We start from the raw sequence: 22,026 nt of genomic DNA, 5'->3' as shown, positions 1-22,026 counted from the left end.
GAGCTCAGGTTAGTAAGCACCTATATTTTCTCTTCAGAAACATACCTGCAAGATAGATTTGATAGAGAGAGAATAATGCCCCCTGCCTAGGATCTTCCATAGCGGAGAAAGGACTAGAGACTGTGGAAAAGCTATTTTAGGTTTTGAAAATGGAAATAAATAATACTTGTAGTGTAAAACCTTGTTTAGATTTTGCATTATATCTGTTGATTATTTCATTCTCATAACAGCATAAGCTGGGACAGTGATTTTCAGTGCAAGTGACACTGAGAAGATTGGGGGATAAATGTAGATCAAAGAAAGATAGAATCAAATGTACAGGTGTAGACTAGGTGGTACCTGACTTAATAGTTGTAACTATGAAAAGGATCTTGAAGCCCTGGTGGACAATCACTTAAATATGAGAAAGCAATGTCTGCAGCCACCAAAATAACCAAGACAGTCCTAGGCTGCATTAACAGAGGCTAGAATCAAGATCATGTGAAGTGTTAGTACCACTTTATATGCCTTGGTACAACTGCACCTATAATATTGCATCCAGTTTTGGTTGCCATCAGAGGTGGTATTCAGCTGGTTCTCTCTGGTTCGGGTGAACTGGTAGTGGTGGCTGCGGGAGGCTCTGCCTAGCCGCCCCAACATAATGCATGAGCACTGCACATGCGCAGATGAGACGCACACGAAGCAAGCACAAATGCTCTCATATTTGCGAACCAGTAGGGAAGGTAAGTGAATCCCACCTCTCATTGCCATGATATAAAAAAGATGTTGAAACTCTGCAAAGAAGAGCAACAAAGATGATCAGGGGACTGGAAACTAAAACATATGAAGAAAGGTTCCTTGGGTATGTCTAGTTTAATGAAAAGAAGGACTAGGTTGACATGATAGAAGTGTTCCAACATCTGAGGGGCTGCCACAAAGGAGTCAGCCCACTCTCCAAAGCACTTGAAATCAAAAGAAGAAACAATGGATGAAAACTAACCAATGAGAAAACCAACCTAGAACTAAGGAGAAATTTTCTGACAGAATGATTAATCAGTGGAATAGCTTGCCTCCAGACATTGTAGCTGCTCCAACACTGGAGGTTTTTAAGAGGAGATTGGACAGCCATTGTCTGAGCAGGGAGTTAGATGAGAAGACATCCAAAGTCCTTTCCAAATGTATAAAAGTTTGACGAAGTTGACATTGACCAGAGATACCTCATATTATTGTGTTTATACAATATTCAGAATGTTGCTAATGGAGACTACTCCTATTAGAAGAGGAAAAGTGGACATTATTAGACTGAACAAAAGCTATGGGTACATTCATGATGCATTTTCCCACTGCCCTTCCTTGGAATTATCATGGATGAGCCTGCATGAGACTTTTGTTTAATAGAATGGGTTATATCTCCTCCACAGAAGTAGACATTTCATCCGAGTTATACACCACTGTCCTATGTTATATCTCGCCTTAATATCTTTCTCACTAACATTGGCTTTTAGCATTGGATAAACATATATTTGAAGAGTGACATGAAAGATTTTGTCAGATTATAAATACATTTATGGTCAAATGTTTCTATTTACAGTAATTACCAATAATTGCCAAGTTAATGGTTGAAATTTTAAGAGCATCGGAGCTCATTTGATAGGAAACATGGTTTGCAAAGGAGGAAGAAAGTGAAATGGTTTGCTGAGCTGATAAATATACATCTCAGCCAGGCATGGTCTTTGTCTGAAATTATTTTAGAAAATAATTAGCAAAACCTAGAGAAGGACCTTTGTATGCTAAAACCATTTTTGTATTGCTATTTAGTTGAAAAACAAAGCAAGAGAAAAAAATACACATGGAAATAATTAAAATAATACAAAGAAAAAGTATAATGAAGTTTATAGTTATACCAAAAATATTACTTCATCAAAATTTAATTGGCTTTCTTATATCACTTTGTGAAATCTTTAAACATGTAGTTTCATTTTTAAAAAAAACCTTCATGGAGCTTGCATATAGATGAAGTAAGATCTTTTTACATCCATTCAAACTATCAAAAGACATTAAAAGAGCTTATATTATCTTCTTTGATATTATCACAGTTCTTTATAAATAAATACTTCTTTATTTTTTAAAAAATAATTCATAACACAGACCCAGTTTGGTCTATTCATTAAGGCACCAGACTACAGATCAGGAGATTGAGTTCTAGTCCTGTTTTAGGCATGAAAGCCAGGTCAGTGACGTTGGGCTAGTCACTCTGTTTCTTCGTCCAAATCACCTCACAGAGTTGTTATGGGAAAAATAGAAGGAAGGAATATGGTGTGTGTTGACTGCCTTACACTACTTATATAAATAATAAAGGGTGTGTGTTTGTGTGTGTGTTTGTGTTTGTGTGTTTGTAAAAGCATTAACCTAAAAATGAGATCCAACTACAATTAACAAAAGAAAAAGGAAACCATGCAGAGATGGATTAAATTACAAAACAACTGACCAAAAATGTGACTGACTTGTTTTAAAGTCCTTTCCCTTACCCCTTGTCAAAAGAACTTTAATTCAGATATTGACAATTCTTTACTGCAAATCAGGTGTAGATACATCCTTCTAATATTATATTATATTATATTATATTATATTATAGTATAGTATAGTATAGTATAGTATAGTATAGTATAGTATAGTATAGTATTGTATTGTATTGTATTGTATTGTATTGTATTGTATTGTATTGTATTGTATTGTATTGTATTGTATTGTATTGTATTGTATTGTATTGTATTGTATTATATTATATTATATTATATTATATTATATTATATTATATTATATTATATTATATTATATTATATTGTATTAATTGTAATCTAGTCTAGTCTAGTTTTATATTCTGTGGTGGGATTCAGCCAGCTCGCACCACTTTGGGGGAACCAGTTAAATTTCTGAGCAATTTAGTGAACTGGTTGTTGGAAGAAATCATTAGGGCAGAGAACCGGTTGTTAAGTTATTTGAATCCCACCACTGATTATATTATGTTATGTTATGTTAATATTATTGTAGGATATATTTTAGGATAAGAAATATGGGTAAAAGATACACTACAAAATGTCATAAAATCAATATGCACAATAAAATGAAGGCAATTGATTACTACCTTCCCATACTTTTGCTTGTACTTACAAAAGTACTGTATCATGTAAACTGTAATTGCTACTTGCTATGATTTTTTTTTATGTGCCAGTAGATAGTTTAATTAAAAGTAATTAGGAACAATTATTTATTTAATTTTATAAAGCTGATCCAACTGAAAAACAATGATTGGCATACAGTTAAAATCAGTACAATGCCTAAAAATAAGAAAATAATTCCAAAAGAACAACATGTAATGGAGGAAATTCATATCATAACCAAAAGACATCAAGTGTGCAAGCACCAACTTATCATGGAGTTTGGGGAAAACAGCAGGGGTTTTTCCCCTTCAGAATATCTAAAGGCTTGTGGGGGGATGGGACCCAGAGGTGGGCTCCTACCAGTTCGCACTTATTCAGTAGAACCGGTTCGTCAAATCTACTGAACCGGTTAGAAGAGGTTCTACCAGTGGACCCGGAAATCAGGCCACACCTACAGAAGAGGTTCCAAATTTTTTTGAAACCCACCACTGTTGTAATATAGTTCCCGTGGAACATCACACACCACTGGCAAGGATCTTGTAACTTGACAGCTTTAAGACTTGCATGCTTCAATGCCAGAGTTTCTGAATACCTACTTGGACCGACCTAAGTACTAATTCATAATTCATATACGGTCACATGGGTGGCAAGCCACTCCCACAAAGGAGGCCACACCCACAGAGTAGGTTCCAACAATTTTTGAAACCCACCACTGATGGGACAGGACAGGTAGATTCTCAATAGAGAATGTTGGTTTCATAGAACTCATCGAATGATATTAACTAATCAATGGGACATAAACTGTATCCATCCTGCCAAAACCTATAGGTCAAGCAAAAATAATGGTAGACATGTTTTTTTTAATTAGAAAGGCAATCATATTGCTGCAAATGTTCTTATAGAAGTGAACATACAAAATGATATAGCGTACCGATTATGCTATAAGAGCCAAGGTGGCGCAGTGGTTAAATGCAGCACTGCAGGCTACTGCTAGATCAGCAGGTCAGCGGTTCAAATCTCACCGGCTCAGGGTTGACTCAGCCTTCCATCCTTCCGAGGTGGGTAAAATGAGGACCCAGATTGTTGGGGGCAATATGCTGACTCTCTGTAAACCGCTTAGAGAGGCCTGAAAGGCCTATGAAGCGGTATATAAGTCTACTGCTATTGCTATTGCTATTGCTATGCTGCAGTTTCTCCATACAGTCAAAGCCTTTCACTAGTGGCATTTCTTTTTTCCTTAATAATTGCTGAAGTGAGGATACAAAATGTACAAGAGTGATTGTGTAGAGATACTGTGTGGTCTGAAGAATTGTGCAACCAAATCCCTTCCACAGATTCAACTTTCATCTTCCCACTTCAGCTTGGTTAAAACCAATTGACACCAAGATTGCTCTGCAGAATTTTCTGCTCTATCTTCAGTTTATAGAATTCATGGAATTGAATTAAAAGGGGCAGCGGTGAGAAATTGTAACTTTAAATTAAATATCCTGACCTCTTCTGTGGAAAAGCTGGTTTTAATAATCTCAAGTAGAAGGGGGATTTTTTCTCCTAAATCTGATTCAACTACATGCAGTAATGCTAGGGGTTTATCCCCAAAAGGCTTGATACAAGTTGGAATATACTGAACTTGCTTTCAGTAGATGGAAGAGAAAATAGCTACAATTTTTCTTTGAGCTTTCTGGGCCACTTATAAAAAGTATGGTTTTAAATTTCCAAATGAGTAGGAACTCTTAAATATATAATCTGTCATCTCTTCAATATTAAATCCATTTAATGAGTCAGATCCGTTTCTAGGGTCTTTTGAAGAATACAAACATTTTATCAATTGACAGGAGCTCCTGTTGCCTCCAAAACGAGATAAACCTTGAAATGATTTCTTTAGCCCTATTGATGACAATGACAGGATAAACACATCATCTGTTTATAACAGCATCATTATGGGCCTGCCAGCAATGAAATTGTATTTTAGCTAGAAGATGGACAATGGAATTGATATAAACACTAAATAGCAGTACATCTACTGTATAACAGTGACGGAAAAACTTTTCGGGACCGAGTGGCAAAAGGGTCACATGGAAACATCACACGTGTGCACACTCATCAAGGCTGCACTCTGGAAAATCCGAACTTCTGGGTTCTAGCACTCATGCACGCCCAACAATTAGTTGGCCTGCGCATATGCGCACACTGGTTTTTGGCATTGCCACACACATGAAGAACAGCTGATTGTCCCACGTGCATGCGTGGCAGAAAACCGGAAGACAAACAGGCAAGGCTGTGCATGGCTTTGCGTGCCGCTTTGGGCACACGGGCCATAGGTTTGCCATCACGAGTCCATAATATAGCCTGGCTTAATCCCTCTTCTCATAGGGACTGAATAGAGATCTAACCTACTGCATTTCACTTTATAATAAAGTTAGTTCAATGTTTCCATTTTGGAAGAGGTATGGCTTTGAATCACATACAGTATTTAAGCAAAATAATGCTTTTTAAGACTTTCCAATGAAAAGTAGAGCTCTACATGGACAGTAAGATGCAGATTGTTCTTTGGCTTTAGAAAAGTCCAAGGAACAGAACACATTATAGTTGATGCAAAAAAAAACCAACAATACTAAAAAAGTCACTATGGCCTTCACTGATTAATTTTGTTGACTGCACCAAGCTGACCACATCATAAAATTAGAGATTCCATAAAATTTCTCATGAGAAACTTATACAAAAGTCAAGAAGCCACAGTATGAACAGAATATAATGAAACAGACTGGCTCCAGGGACAAGGCTGCATATTCACCTCTGATTCATTCAATCTGTAGGCTGGATATGTATATATTAAGGGTAGCTGATTGGAACGAGATGAATGTAATTTGGCAACTGAATGAAGAAATATAAGTAACGTGCACCATGCTAATGATGCTATGCTTTGCAGCCAAAACTGCAAAGAATATGCAAGCTCTAGTAAAAAATATTAAGGAGCAAAATGAAAAAAATGAGATTAAAATTAAATCTAAAGACAACTAAACTAATGGTGACAGCCTTATAATTGGCAAAGAACACATCAAAGTGAAAACAGCTTTTGCTTGAACTGGAAGGCTAGCAGGGAGAGATTAAAGACAAAGCTATTCAATAATCTAGTTTTATTGCCCATATTTAAAAACAGCACCATAACTGAAACAGAAAATCTGCAGTTACCAACTATAACACTGTATCCATATATAAGAAGCAATAGTTTCAAATCTTACATACTTTTATTCCACCTATGTATGTCCTAGTGGTCTTTTCTTAAGCCAGTCATTTCTTAATCACAGGATGATCTGTACATCTGTATATATATAGTACATTGTTTTTTTTAATTTGGTCCAGCAAAATATGTAAAACAGACAAAACAAAATTAATCCAGTAGTTTTATATCTGGAGTGCTTATTGTTAACAGCGTTAAGTAAGTTTAGCATAGTATATCTATACATTTAGACATAAGTCTAAACTACAAATAAGTATAGATGTCTAAAATTTATATGCTATTGTAAACTTTATATAATAATAAAACTCAAATAAAACAGTATATTTGAGAGAGTGATTCTTTTGGTCCTGAAGAAGAGATTAGTCATGGATGGACTGATGATGTTAGATTCTGGACCATTTTTGTCCAGTCAACTTTCTCTTTTGAACAAAGGTTGTTGAGAAGATGGGCAGACAACAGCTCCAGATGATCCTGGAGGAAATGGATCATCTGGATCCTATAATATAGAATAACACATTTGAAAAGGATCTTGGAGTTCTTCTAGTTCAATCCTCTGCTTGAGCAGGAGATCTAATCCCCAGTTTGAGCAGGAGACCCTACATCAGACTGATTGTGTTTCAGTGAGGTTTAAGCCAATTTATATAACAGTGAAATGACATTTTAGTTGTGCTTTTGGTAGAAGCAGGATGAAGATCATGTATCCATCCTAGTGCTTCTTGAGTTCTTAGTGCCTTTTATCAATTATGTACCCTTTAAAACCAACTGCAAGATTTGGGGGTGGAGGCATAATGTTACACAGTTCTCCATATTCCTGCCTCACAAGGGAAACCATGAGCACAGAGAAAAGGTTAGGTGGAATTGCTTGAATACTGGACTACTTTATGATGCGAATGAAAGGAAAACAATTGGATAAGAAAGGAGAGAAATGAAAAATTAGAGAAACTCACTGAAAAGCACTCATACAAAAGTGGGAATGCTGAAATCTGTTGAAGTTTACAAAGGATGTCACATACTTTATCATAAAGAACAAGTTGTTATTTTAATGGAAGTAAGTATGTATCAAGCTACTGTATCACCATTTCCTGAGATACAACCAGCTGTTCAAAAAGCTATAATTGGGACAACCAGTAAGGATCATTATATCCAGTCTAACTATCCTTACCAATATGTGGCATAAACAAACATGAAACATGTTATTTAAAAATGCCTCTTTTTTGGAAAGAACATCTTGCCCTTTCCAGCACAGTGAGGCAGAGAATTGGATACAAGTCAAATTAGAGACTTAAGTGAGTTTTATTAGAATATTAGAAAATGCCCTATTCTGCATTATGTGCAGGATTCATGCTCAGCTGGAGCCCTGCTAAAACCAAGGAGAAATTCTTGTGTTTATGTTAAATGGCAGGGAAGGAAGGAAGAGAATATTAGGTTAAATGACTAACTTGTTTGGGCTAATGTCAAACTGACCTTGTGATGAGACCATAAAGTGTGCAAATCACAGTTTCTTGGAAGAGAGAGAGATTTCAAAAGGGAATTTAAAATTTGCTGTCTGTTTCACCTCATTTGCAGCAGTTGGTTGATTATGTTTTGTGCAATTTCTTTTATGGAAAGCTCATAAACTTTTTTTTTTAATGGAAAAGCCTGGCTTGTTTATTTTTATGGGAAAGAACAAAATTAATTTCTTGTACTTCCCACCCTATTCTTAACAATCAGTTCTACATAATAAAAAGGGCCTTATTATTTCTTGCCATCATGATGAAATTTGCCAGAGAATCTGCCTTATGATAGGATTCATTCCCCAACAGCAAATTCCACTACATTCTGTCTAACAAAGACAAGAAGCATTGCTATTGGTAGTTTTAAAAAAATCAGATTAAAAAGTGTGTAGATGATCTGTTGATGGATATCTGTAATCTTTTTAGTGTGATTGTTTCCTACCAAAAGACAGAGGCAGCACATTTATCTTTGTTTTCAATGTGAGTAATTTTCTCTGTTTCTCCCATGGCAATTTTCTTTTTTGATATTTATACTCTATGCCTTTATGAGGCAAGCTAATTTTCAAATGCCCCTCTTCATATTCTGTTGGTATAAGCCAACAGTGACCAAAGCGTTGGCTCCACAGAGTGTCTAGTTTTGCTTTGTGCAGTTGTGACAATGCATAAAGGCACTTTTGCTGATACTTCTTTCTGCTTATGTATGAAGAAGGCAGCTGGGGGCTAAACAGGGTGGAAGAAAAAAAACAAAGCTTATCCCTGTGTTTCAGTACCTGGCAGAGTGGGTAAGAAACCTTTGGACAGTAATTTTGTCTGGCACCTGTAAAATTATCAAACAGAATAAGGCCACAGAAAAACTATGCTGTCCTTCTCTCTGACTACGTAGGTTGAAGGTGGTCATACAAATGAGAAGAAAGTGGGAAAGAGTCATGGTTAAACTAAAACAAAAGTAATTCCTAGAAAGAGAATATGTCTAAGGAAAAGATGGTAGACCACAGTTTGTGCATCACCAATTTCCAGGGGACGGACTTACCACCAGGAAAGCCAACACTACAATCAGTGAATTCTACAGCCCATTTAGGTAGAGCAGCAGTAAACAAGAAACAACTATCCTGAATTGGGCTACTAAAATCTGGGGCTCACTGCCATTCACAGTGTGCCAAATAATCTTCAAGCTTAAATGCTGTTTGAACAAGAAAACAGCCTTGGAACCTATGGTTTTGTAAGTGGTTTTTAGGTCCACTGAGCAGGGTAGTGCCGACCTACTGATCTAAATATTTTAAAATCAATATTAGAGATGGTAGAAATTAAGAGTTAAGAATAGTTAAGAATATTGTAGAAGCATGTACCATGAGAAAAGTAGTGAGGTTGTTCATACTGTAGTTTCACTTGCTGATAACCTGAAAGTTTCCTTCTTGGGGAATTGTCCCAAAGAAGTCACCTAAGCAAGTAACAAGCTATCATTCAGCATATCCAAAAGACAGCAATAGCACTTAGCACTTAGATTTATATACCATTTCACAGTGCTTTACAGTGCTATACATTGTATAGCACTGTAAAAAACCTCTAAACCTCTCTGTGGTTTGCAGAGTCAGCATATTGTCACCAACAATCTGGGTCCTCATTTTATCAACCTCAGAAGGATTGAAAGCTGAGTCAACCTTGAGCCAGTGAGAACTGCTGGCAGTTGGCAATCAGCAGAATTAGCCTGCAATGCTGCAATCTAACCACGGCACCACCACAGCTCTTCAGTAAATGATGCTATTTTGCGGGGAATAAATTAACCACATGTATAATTTGTTATGTCAGTCTGGGATTAGTTAATTTGTTACATGTGTGTAAAGCCATCATGGTTCAATGCTATAATTTGACTCAGCACGCACGATGCTGCCAGTCTACCAGCTGTACTTTAGCCATCTGTGTTTCAAATTTGAGGGAGCCTGATATATAAACAAAATAAAATCTGTGGTTGTTTGATTGCATGCAAAGGTTTTTAGAATTCAGTACATTCCTAGAGTGAGCAACAAAAAACTAGGTGAATTCCTTACTCACTATATCAACACAACTTGCTGTGGGGATGTAGTATTTTCAGGTGGACAAATCTCCCTGCAGCCCTTCCAAATCCTTTTGACTCAGAATATAACAGAGATCCTACCCATCAAACCCATTTTTGTTAGCAAGTATAGCAGTCAATGGCTTTAAGCAAAGGTTACGCAAAAGCAATTCGGCACCCACGTCCAGAACTGGTGCAGCTATTTCTAAATTCATATAGCAATTGCAGACAGCTGCAAAAAGGCTTTAGGGAAATGTTGGCGCAGAACATACAACTCATTTGTAAGGCCAATTTCAGCCATCCATCGCTAACTTATTTTCATTCTGCTAGTAGAAGGTTCTGTTTGTGGGTCTCTGTATGTAGTCATAGATTTGTGAGCCTCAAGTAAATTATTATGATGTAATGGGATGTGAGAATAACATTGGGAGAAAGGAGAAAGAACCACAGCCTAAATAAGGGTCTGATGAAAGAAATCTGTGGCCAAAGAAGAGATGGGAAGTGGATGGAAAAAGCATCTCAGAAGAGACCCTCCCTAGTTCTTTGGAAAGTAAAGGCAGGGGGAGTCAGACTAGCAGATTCAATTACTGTAACCATACAATAAAGACAGCATTAGTAGCCATGATTCTGCAACCTCCTGAGCTCTGTTTTCACTGGCAGAGGATTGCAAGAGACTGATGTAGCCAGAAATGGAGCGTGGGAGTCCATTTTTATTGGCAGAGTGCTTGGGCTACCACAGGTATCCCCAAGTGACATTGAGCTGGCCGTGCCCCTCTGGCCATGCCCCCCCCCCCGAGGTCAAACACAACCTGATGTGGCCCTCAAAAAATTGAGTTTGACACCCCTGAACTAGATAGTCAGTGGTAAAAATCAGCACAGCAAGCTCAGTGATCAAGAAAATAGTACTGTTACTACAACTAACTTTTGAGAACTCTAAAATGCATTCCCAGATCTGCACACTATTTAGTTAACCAAGGCTTGTAGAAGGATACTGGAAAACCCCAAAACAGCCCCATACAATACAACATGCAGCCTGCCGAGCAGCCTTGTATAATCCATCAGCAATTTTTAAAAAATCAATAAATATGAAACTGGCGCACCAAAATTCATCTTGCTTCAGGCCTCACTGTGGCTATTTACTCATTCCTTTTTTATTCAGTTTTTGCATTTGTTATATTGTACTGACTATGGAGTGACAAAGCCTTCTCTTCCATTTACGTAATGGATATAAAATCTCAATCGTAACTTATATCAATGTCTTGCATTTACCTCTCACATCAAGATTGTCTTAGAGATTATTGGAAGGATTGGTTGATTATTGTGAAAAGCAAAGCAAACAAATTCTTTGTTTGCTTATGATTTATCCTAGCAATTGTCCTTGTGGGTGTTCAATTGATGCCCAACAAATAGTACAATGCATCTCTTTCAAACAGCTATACATCTATTTTATAGGACACTTGCATGTGGGACATATCTATCCGCCACTATAGTAACCGTCCAACATATACGGTACTCTTTTCTTCCACAGGGGAGCTTAGTTCTTGAAGCAGAGAAAATATTAGATATCATTTCTCTCAATGGGATGCCAGTAGAGATGCCCTTGTGATACAGTCATCAAAGTCTTCTCTCTATTTTAATAAACAAAAAAATATCTCCCACCATCTGGTGTAGATTACTAGTGCTCCATTTTGTGGGCTTTTACATAGCTCTCGTTCTGGCCAGGCCTTGAGCAGATCACTAGGGAGATTCTTTAAAGCCCCGATGGAACCAAATCTTTGTCCTTCTACAGTGGCCAAGTGGATGCCATCATTGACTATGTCCTTTATTGTCCAATGAGACACTGGTGATCAATGTTCTCTTTAATTTTTTTTCATGTGTGGGGAAAAGTATAGTGTTTGAGCGGCACATTTTCATGCCTGAGCACCTGAATTTTTTTCACAGATGTTTCACAGAGCAATTGATTTATAGGATCCGAATTGGAATGGAGAAAAATGGTTTTGTGCATGCGTGAATATGTGTGTATCTGTCTGTGTGTTTGTGTGTTTGAGTGAGCAAGGGATCCGATAAGGGAACTGCGCCTATTTAGAAAAGGTAAATTATTGCAAACATGATCAGTCGAAGATAAGTATAGGGACAGGTTGTGTGGTAGAGAGAAAGTGATAAAAGAGTGGGAGAGAGGAAGGGAGGAAGAAAAAAGAGAGAAGAGAGACTGAGAGAGACAGAGAAGGAGACAGAAAGTGACAGAAGAGTGGAAAAGAAGGAGACAGAAAGAGAGACAAAGAGAAAGAGAGTGAGAGAGACAGAAAGAGACAAAGAGGAGAGAGAAGGGAGAAGGAGAGAAAAAGTGACAGAAGAATGGAAAAGAAGGAGAAAGAGATGAGAGGCAAAGAGAAAGAGGATGAGAGAGACAGAGAGAGAAGAGAGGAAGAGGAAAAGGGAAGAGAGAATATCTCATTTGAACCCTGAGGTGCAAATATTCTCTTTGATTGGTAATTTTATTTGTCCATTTGCTATCCAATATTCTCATTTCTCCTTGTTCATCAAGAATTTCCTTCTTTTTATTGAATTTATCACAATACCTTGAGAACGACTTTTTCAGCATAGCTTTACAGCTATTTAAAATATATAGTAATTTAGGTCAAGTTTTCAGAACATTAGTCTATTTTTAAGTCACTAAGTGCAAAGAAACAGAATTCAGAAAGTTGGCTTCCCTTTTTGTAATTGCCTATTGCCTGGTTAAATTTCTACCTACATTTTTGATAACTGATATTCACTGTTGACCCAAGAAGCCCATCGTAGAAATCAACCCTTTCTATGAACTTTGTTGGGTCTCCATGGAATGAAGTTTGATCTTTTTCTCAACCATACAGTAGCATATTCTTTCTAAAGAGGATATAATCAAGATAGTCCATAATTGCCTATTAATCTAACAGTATGGCGATTGACAATCTCTTTATACTTCAACTCTAACTCTTTGAGTCTTAAAGGTTTGGTGAGGAGAAATCCAAAAATTCTTTTAAAGAGGAAAAAAAATGCTTGCACAATTGCATCCATGGAGACATGTATATATACACAACACACAGAGAAACAAACTTAACAAAAGTGCTAAGTCTGCCCACCAACTAACTCTCCCCCTCTCTCTCTCCGAGAGAGAGAGAGAAAGACAGAGAGAGACAGAGGGAGGGAGGGAGGGAGAGAGAGAGAGGGGGAGAGAGAGAGAATAAATCCCTCCTTCCTTCAGCCCAACACTCTCTCTGGCATCCCGGCTAGACGAGAGGGACTGCAGAGGGTCTCCCCAAGAGGTAACTTTCCCATCGAATGACTCGCTGCCCTAGACTCGAGGAGACCCTCTGCAGTCCCTCTCATCTGGCCAGGATGCTAGTGGGGAGTGTTGGGCTGAAGGAAGGAGGGATACACATGTTTTCTCTCTCTCTCTCTCTCTCTCTCTCTCTCTCTCTCTCTCTCTCCCTCCCTCCCTCCCTCCCTCCCCCCCTCTCTCTCTAATGGCAAATCTGACCAGCCGCTGCTGGGAGCCCATCCTATGCCTTCTCCCAACCCCCACGCCCCTTCTCTCAGCTACTTTCTGCCTTTTGGACCTAGAACTGATTGCTGTCTCCAGGCTGGCTCTCCTCTCCTATTATCATGGAAGGTGTCTCACAAAAACCACTGTGCGGCAGTTGGAAACTGCTGTGCGGTGTTTTGTTGCCACGTGGATGGCCGCACACCCGCACAGCTTAGAGGGAACATTGCTGGTGATAGATATACGTAAGGGATAAAATGCAGAATGATTGAATTTATTTCTGAATTGGGAATACAATTCTTTCTTATGCATCTAGGTGCTATTTCTGCTATACTCTCCTTTAAACCCAGAAATATTTTTATATTATAAATTGTAACACAGATTTTTGTTCTATTTAACTTCTGTGCAGGTTGCATTCTCATCTGATCTCACCTTATATTCCACAGTCATAACAATAATCTTATTGCATGTTGAGGGTAAGGGGAAAAATCACTGTTGGCTGTAAAATAAAAAGGGGTTATTTCTATATTTTGTATCTTAAAGATTTCTCTTCAACTCCTCTTCTGGTGCTGTATTTGGCATTGATGTGCAAAGTTTCTTTGTTAAGACAGTCTGATAGTTGCTTCTCCTGACTTATGCTTTCAAAGCTTAACATTTTTACTAGGCAAGCTTTTTGTTACTCTTTTGTTTGCTTGATTCTCTCCCCTTTGGTGGATTGTTATTTTTAATGTTTTTACTTTGCATTCCTTTTAAAAAACACAGAACTCTTTTACAGCTGAAAACCACTTAAAATTAAATGCATTTTTCGGACAGTAGTATACTTCCCACACAGCCCTTGTTATGTCATTATTATTAGTTCTACTGTTTATCTGATGTCATACGATCATCACATTTCCTGAATATTTATGACTTCACTATTTTGCATTATTATTTCAATACATTTTAAATTGAATTTTTTTTCATATACCTTTCCTTTAGAGAAAATTGAAATGTATGAAAAGATAAATTCACAGCCTTGAATGACAGGCATTTCTCCTTCCTTCCTAAGATTCAGAGATGTTACCTAGCAAAGAGGTTTAAACCAGCCCTATTTTCTCTTTAATTGGAAAATTAAAGACCAGAAGCCCAGTGTATTTATGAGTGAGTAGTTCACTCAGGAAGACTGCAGGGAGCAGAAAAGACACGAAGCCAAAGGAAAGCAAACATAATTTATGCTCTAGCCCAGGGCTGTCAAAACTCAATTTCATTGAGGGCCCATCAGGGTTTTATTTGACCTCGGAGAACTGGGTGAGCATGGTCAGCTTGACATCACTCGTGTCGGGGAGGCCTGGGGTGGTCTGAGCACTCTGCCAGTGAACACAGAGCCTGGGGGGCTGTGTGCAGCCCTCCTGTGCTCCATTTTCACTGGCAGAGGCACCGCGGGCCTGTCCTTCGCTGTTTCCAGGGTGGCCCTGTGGGCCAGATCTAAGCAGATGCAGATGCGGGCCTTGAGTTTGACACACCTGCTGTAGAGCAACTGCCTGAAAGGGAAGACCTGTTGAGATAGAGGCCAAAGATGGAGGAAGAGGCCAACCAGTATCTGCAAAGAAGGGGATGAAGGAAATCTACTGTGAGCAACCATCTGGGTGCAGAATTTCTCAAACCAGTTGCAGGAAGAGATGTCTGTAAGTGCTAGGTGTAAAGAGAGGAAAACACACCACAGATAGGAAAATAGCTGACATGTTCATGTGTTTCTATTTGAGTTTTTTTTCTTTTTACACAGTTTTACTGTGCTGTTTTTATTGAGTCCTTATTGTTAGGTTTTTATTTATTTATTTATTTGATTTGTATATCTGGGTGGCTCACAATTCAATTTCATGTTCTCCATCCTGAGTTATGTATCAGTTGGACAGCTAGATGCATCAGATGAATAAATGAAAATAACAATGTTTTTAACTAATAACAAAATATGGATTTGTAAAAAAAACAAAACCCGTGGAAAATGAAAGCCGTAGCTAGCGTTGTGAACATAAACACATAAGGAGTTCCTTTGGAGAAGTAATCCAGACCCCGAACAAGGAGACTCAGATTGTGAGCTTCCAATTCCATTTGTCTCTTACTCTTAAATACCATAGAATAGCCCGAAGCTCTCAGAGATGTTCCTTGAGGATGAGCTCCAGCACAAGTCTGAAAGCTCAGAAGACAAAACCTCTGGTTATGGTGACCAATCTAGATTGAATCCTGCAATATTATCCTGGGACATGTATATTCACCTTCATCCGTGAGTCTCTTACTTCTTAACAATATCCACCATCCACTATCTGTTCCAAACTGGATAGGATGAGGCGATGGTGTGTTGGAAGTTTAACTGGGTGGCTCACAATTCAATAAGGTTTTGTTTTTGAAGTTTATGGTTTTAATATGGTTTTTATGTGGGTTTACTACTGATGTTGTTTTATAATTCTTGATTGGGAGGTGTCCAGAATTTGGTATAAGATGGACAACAATATAAAACTTCATTACATAAATGAAGATACTAAAAGGCTGTTCAAGCATTGGCTTTGTAGTTTGTCAGTCAATGCTGAGGTGGAAGAAGGAAGGTGCTGTAGCCCTCAGCATTTCTGCTGGGGTAATCAGGCTGCTGAGCTCTGCTTCCCTTTTCAGCTTCTTTGCTGTTGACTTGGTGAATCCAAACCTCTTTCATCTCCTAAACTGATAGCTGCTCTCCTACTTCAGTTGCAATTTTTTCCTCCCTGGTCTACAAAACCTCTATATCGACACACTCTGGTGCTTTCAGTGTTTTCCTTTTATATAATTGGAAAACAAGTGTAGTCCAAAGCTCTTCAAACTAGTTTAGTCTTAGAGGAGAACATGAAGGGAAGGGGAAGCTCTGTAGGTCACAACATAGCTTTCCTTCCACCAAACAACTATCTTTCATTTGGAAAAATTACAGGCATAGTCAATCTCTTTCTTAAAACTTATTCACTTTGGACATGCTTTCATTTGCAATCCCAAAGATGCTTTTTCAAAAGGCAACTGGACTTTTGGGTTTTTCTTTGAAGACATTTCGCTTCTCATCCAAGAAGCTTCTTTAGCTCTGAACTTCTTGGATGAGAAGTGAAACGCTTTCAAAGAAAAACCAGAAAGTCCAGTTGCCTCTTGAAAAAGCACCTTTGGGACAACCATGACCTGGATGATTGAGAATCTCCATAGACCTTCATTTGAAAGAATGTCCTATTCCTTGCCTCTTTATAGAGTGATTAGGTTAAGGAACCCTTTTTGTAGAGAAAGAGTTCAGAATGCTGGAATTGGTATTTGATCAGAAAAGTTAAAATATTAGGTGTCTATAGGGGAGATTTTAACCACAAGGCAAATATTTAATGCATTATATGTTGCCCAAAGTCATGTTGGTGATTGAGGCAGCTTGTACATCAAATAAATAAATGGAAAAATACATAAAATATTCTGATACAGGGAGAAGATTAATCATCTCTCTGACCCCTTTCTCTACTATGTACAACCCCCTTAGGTATCTCCCTACTACATCATAAATATTCTAATTAGTATCAGCCTGTTGGTCACCCTCTACATGTGGCACACTCTCTGGTTTGACATTTTGAAAGCAGAACATATAGGGTAATTCACTATTTAGACTGAAGGCAACAGTGCTAACCAAAATGAGGAAAATGTAAATGGGAAGGGAGGGCGGAAGGATAGCAACATAGGCCCCAGGAGTAGGCAAGGCCAACCAAGTGGTAAACTTGTCAAACAAAAGCTGAAGTTGAAATGTTAGAAATAATCTGAAAAAGCATATTCAAAGCAGCCGAATGTCCTTCATGAGATCCATTAATCTCCTGAAGTTGCTTCTATTTCCTCTCTCCAGTGATCCTATCCCATCTCATGAGAGATGTAAGACTTAAGACACTGTAGCTTATTTAACAACATGCAGCTTATGATTTCAATTATCAAGGGATCCATTATTTTTTTCCTAGGGCTCCTTCATCATAGATAGGAAATGTTGAAAATGCAGAATGAAATTATGAATAAACACATATGAAATTGAGATGGACCTAAAATAATTTGATCCATCCTTCTCTAGGTGTTAAGATATTTCCGTCGTAAACTATACATGTTTAAAAGATACTTTAATTTTTTTATTTCAGGAAAATGAGAAACACATTAAATTATAAGACTTTTACATTATTTATTTTTAAAATCATCATTATTTTTTATTCTTAGGCAGACTATTATATAGCAGTAGACTTATATACCGCTTCATAGGCCTTTCAGGCCTCTCTAAGCGGTTTACAGAGAGTCAGCATATTGCCCCAAACAATCTGGGTCCTCATTTTACCCACCTCGGAAGGATGGGTCAACCCTGAGCCGGTGAGATTTGAACTGCTGACCTGCTGATCTAGCAGTAGCCTGCCGTGCTGCATTTAACCACTGCGCCACCTTGGCTCTTCATGAACAAGAATGAACAGTAATGAATAACCATTGCATTAAACACTGTAAGGTTGGAGAAAATGTGAGTTGTAAGTGTAATAAAATAATAAAATAAATAAAAGTAGTTTCTTTTAAAATGCATCCCAAGTAGCTATGGTGTTCATTAGTATTAAATATTATTTTGTTAATTTAGGCAACCTTGAATATTAGGGACAAGGATAAAATGAATTAATTATATGAGTCATTCAGATGGTACTTTCGGAAGAGTTATGTGATGAAAATATTCAGGTCTTGGTAGATAAGAAAAATTACTATGCAGCTTATAAGTCTCTCATTAAATAGTCAAGAAAAATGATTAATTTTAATTGCCAGTCAAAACAGTTCACAAAAGCAGCAGGCAACCAAAAAATAAATTACTCTCCTAATTTTAATTTTTGTTCACACTTAGAATTGGTGTTTTATTGTCAAGTATTACTGTCATCAATATTTATTTTGATGCATGTCACATACCTGCCTATCTCTATCCAGGACAGACATGGATGTGGGGCACAGTAATACTAGATTTTCTGCCACAAACTTTTTTTTTATTTTGATATTATTTGATGGCTGCCTCTTAAATTTTGATAGGGCATTATTTCAATTGAAACACAATGTATGATTGTTTAAAAATGTCTGAAAATGTATGTATGTGATTAAGTCATGCCAGAAGCAGGGAAGACTTTTTTAATGTTAAAAGGTACAATTAATCTCCTGTTATACTTCCAATTAACTAAATAGCTAGCCTTATTGTGAAAAGTAGAAAAATGCAATTGAGTTGCTGCTTGGGGCATCCTAAAAGAGTGGGAATAGAAACAATATAATTATCGGTAAGTGACTTTGACTGCATTAAGAAGCATAGTTTCTCCTTATGCCTTTAAGTATATCATTGAGCAATGCAGAATTGGGCTTTAGCAGAAGAGAAATAAAACACTATTTCCAATTGCTGGATTGTCCAACGTGACTCTTAGTCCAATTTAGGAGGAAAATTTAGAAGAGTTAACAGAGGTCAGTAGGAGAAACTTCATGGTATACAGCAGCCTATAAAAGTCCTCTCTTTACAAAACTGTAAAGCAGATGTATCCTACCAATGATATCGTCAAGAAATGAATAGTAGAACAATTTTATCTAATAAATAGCTGGAGGAAAGGGCTTACTCTGGATCAAAACTGGGCAAAGTTTTAAATCTGATTGTCCCCATACTAAAAGCTGGATCTCCCACACTTGCTTAAAGCACAGTCTTGTAGCAGGGCCCATTTGCACATTCTAAACAAGGAGAAAATGAAGTGTACCATGACAGGGTAGCTGGTAGGAGAGAAACACTTGTACACAAGGATTTCTCTTGCAGGGTATATAACACCCATCCATGGAGCAAACTGATGAGAATAAAGAACAACTAACTTATCCAAAAACTTGAAAGTAGTATTTGGGATCCCTCCCCCTCTCTCTCTCTCACACACACACACGTGTCCCATACACACACCATACACACACTATTTGAACATGTAGTTTCCTTATCCAAAAGAATATATATTTTAGGCAACATAAAACATCTGTTTTATGAAAGATATACTGTACTGAACTGTGCTTTTGTTATTCTTACTTTATGAAAAACCTATTGTCCAAACAGAACACCAATTGGGATCATTTCACAAGATAGTCTTACCTATCCTAATGAAACATACCAGGTTTCTATTCCCATACAGGCTTTTATAGTTATTTATCTTCAAGACAAAGACTGGTCTGATCCCCCCCCCCCCCCGGTTTGATGAGTTTGGTTCTGATAAACCTTTTTTCCAGCATGCCCTTGCTGTGCTCCAACCACATCCTTCCCCCACCCCATCCTGCACCGAGGTGGCGCAGTGGTTAAATGCAGCACTGCAGGCTACTTCAGCTGACTGCAGTTCTGCAGTTCGGCTGTTCAAATCTCACCGGCTTAGGGTTGACTCAGCCTTCCATCCTTCCGAGGTGGGTAAAATGAGGACCCGGATTGTTGGGGCAATATGCTGACTCTGTAAACTGCTTAGAGAGGGCTGAAAGCCCTATGAAGTGGTATATAAGTCTAACTGCTATTGCTATTGCTATCCTCTTCCTAATACAGCATTTTCAGTGTTGGGGAAATCAGAGAGTAAAGGTTTTTGCAGTATTTGTCTTTCCAAGGCTGGAACTCCCTTTCCAGTTTCTGGTTTATCCTATCCTTAGAGTTTGTTTTAGAGTATATAAGGTGGCAAAAAATTCTGAGGAAATTGTCTTTCATCCTATAACCATGAATATGCACAAGCATGATAGCAATAGCAATAGCACTTAGACATATATACTGCTTCACAGTACTTTACAGCCCTCTCTAAGCAGTTTACAGAGTCAGCATATTGCCCCACAATCTGGGTCCTCATTTTACCCACCTCGGAAGGATGGAAGGCTGAATCAACCTTGAGCCTGGTGAGATTTGAACTGCCAAATTGCAGACAGGCAGCTGTTAGTAGAAGTAACCTGCAGTACTGCTCTCTAATCACTGTGCCACCAAGGCTCATGATATATGTCTTTACACAGTATACCCCTAAAGTATGAAAATATAAAAACTGCCACATTTAAAACTGAGGACTGATTGAAAGATCAAAGTTCCTCACAAAAACTAAATATTTACTAATATTTATTGAGAATGTATTTTCCCTGGGGGAGAATATACAGTTTATATTTAAATAATGTGTGAATCCTGGTAGAATGTAAACTCATACTTTCATTTCTCCAATATGTAGTCATGGTTATGACTGAAGACTTACATTGATATCTTCCAAATCCAAGAAGTTCAACACAATCCCATTGCGTTTCCAGATGATTGGAGGTCTCAGAGGTCCGTGTATAGCACAAGTCAATACAGTGCTTAGTCCAACAGTTACTGTGGTAATGCTGACTTTCTGCTCTTCGGGGAGTACGAGTTGAACCACCTCTGTGAAAATAATCACAAAAGGCAATTTATTCTTTTTACTATCTACTAAATAAAAATGATGAAGGAATTTTCAGGAATAGCTAAAGCATTGGCTGCCCCAAATATAAACCCAAATACTCCCTGCCCCTCAGATAATCCTCAAGGTTTCTAGGCATAAGATAATATCAGTCTTATTTAATTCATATTAAAGATATTTGCATATACTTTTCTCTCTCATTTGTGAAAGGCACACCTGTTTGAACTAAATGTTTTTCATGTAGGAATGTGAACCTCCCATCCACCCATCCATCCACCCACCCACCCACCCACCCACCCACCCATCCATCCATCCATCCATCCATCCATCCATCCATCATCTTTCATCTGTCTGATTGGCAAAACTATCTAACTAAAACTTTTGGTATGATTCTAGGCAGCATATAGCAAAAACTTACACTAAAGCAAAGAACCCCCACCTAATATTTAAAACATATCCAAATGGTAACCAAACACAATCATAAAACCATCCAAAGATGCTTTTCCTCAACAGGACTAAACCCTTGAGGGGAAATTCATATATAACATATATGATCTGAATATAAACAAACAAACAAATAATGTAACAACCAGAAAAATATTGTATATTGTACACTCAGCTGTACATTGAGAGTTTTAGGTCCCAAATTAGACAGAAAATGAGGTTCAACCTATTCACGGAAATACTTATTTGCAAGAATATGATAATATTTTAATATACTGTATTTCCCATTTATACTCACAGATGAACTCATCCATAGATAAACTGTTCTTGAAATTTGTAATCAAAATACCATGAAAAAAGCAGATTGGCTTTTCTACTGGTTGTGTATCTCTCATAGTATTTGGATTAAAAGGTTGAGGGTTGGCTTCTTTGTGGGTTGGTTTATTTGTATTAGTATATGATAATTTTATTAAGATAGACAATGCTATGCCTACTGAGTAAACAGTCATCCAAATGACCTCTTACATCAGAAAATTATATTTTTCATCATGGTTCTTTTCTAATTCCATTCAATTCTATTCTAATGGTATTCTATTCCATTCTAAACTGCTTTGTATGAACTGGTTTTAGGATTTTTATATATATTTTTACTTGGCACTGCATTCTGATTAATACCTCCAAAGAGAAAAATAATATCGACAAGTTTGTGAAATCTGTCTA

General features: G+C 37.6%; 1 protein-coding gene across 2 annotated transcripts in view; it reads right to left on the bottom strand.

Annotated features, from left to right (window-relative positions):
- Positions 1-22,026, bottom strand: part of FSTL4 (follistatin like 4) — a 467,659-nt gene that overhangs the window by 58,363 nt on the left and 387,270 nt on the right. For both annotated transcript variants that reach the window (XM_087709547.1, XM_087709548.1), the window contains exon 7: positions 20,680-20,846. In XM_087709547.1, coding sequence (XP_087565673.1) covers positions 20,680-20,846 — 167 coding nt within the window. The remainder of the gene's footprint in view (positions 1-20,679; positions 20,847-22,026) is intronic.

Source organism: Thamnophis sirtalis, unplaced genomic scaffold (assembly GCF_051295495.1).
Source record: "Thamnophis sirtalis isolate CommonGarterSnake01/CBP01778 unplaced genomic scaffold, rThaSir2_p1.2 scaffold_3, whole genome shotgun sequence".
NCBI lineage: Eukaryota > Metazoa > Chordata > Lepidosauria > Squamata > Natricidae > Thamnophis > Thamnophis sirtalis.
Note: the sequence above shows the minus strand (reverse complement) of the source record. Positions and strands in the feature narration are given on the sequence as shown.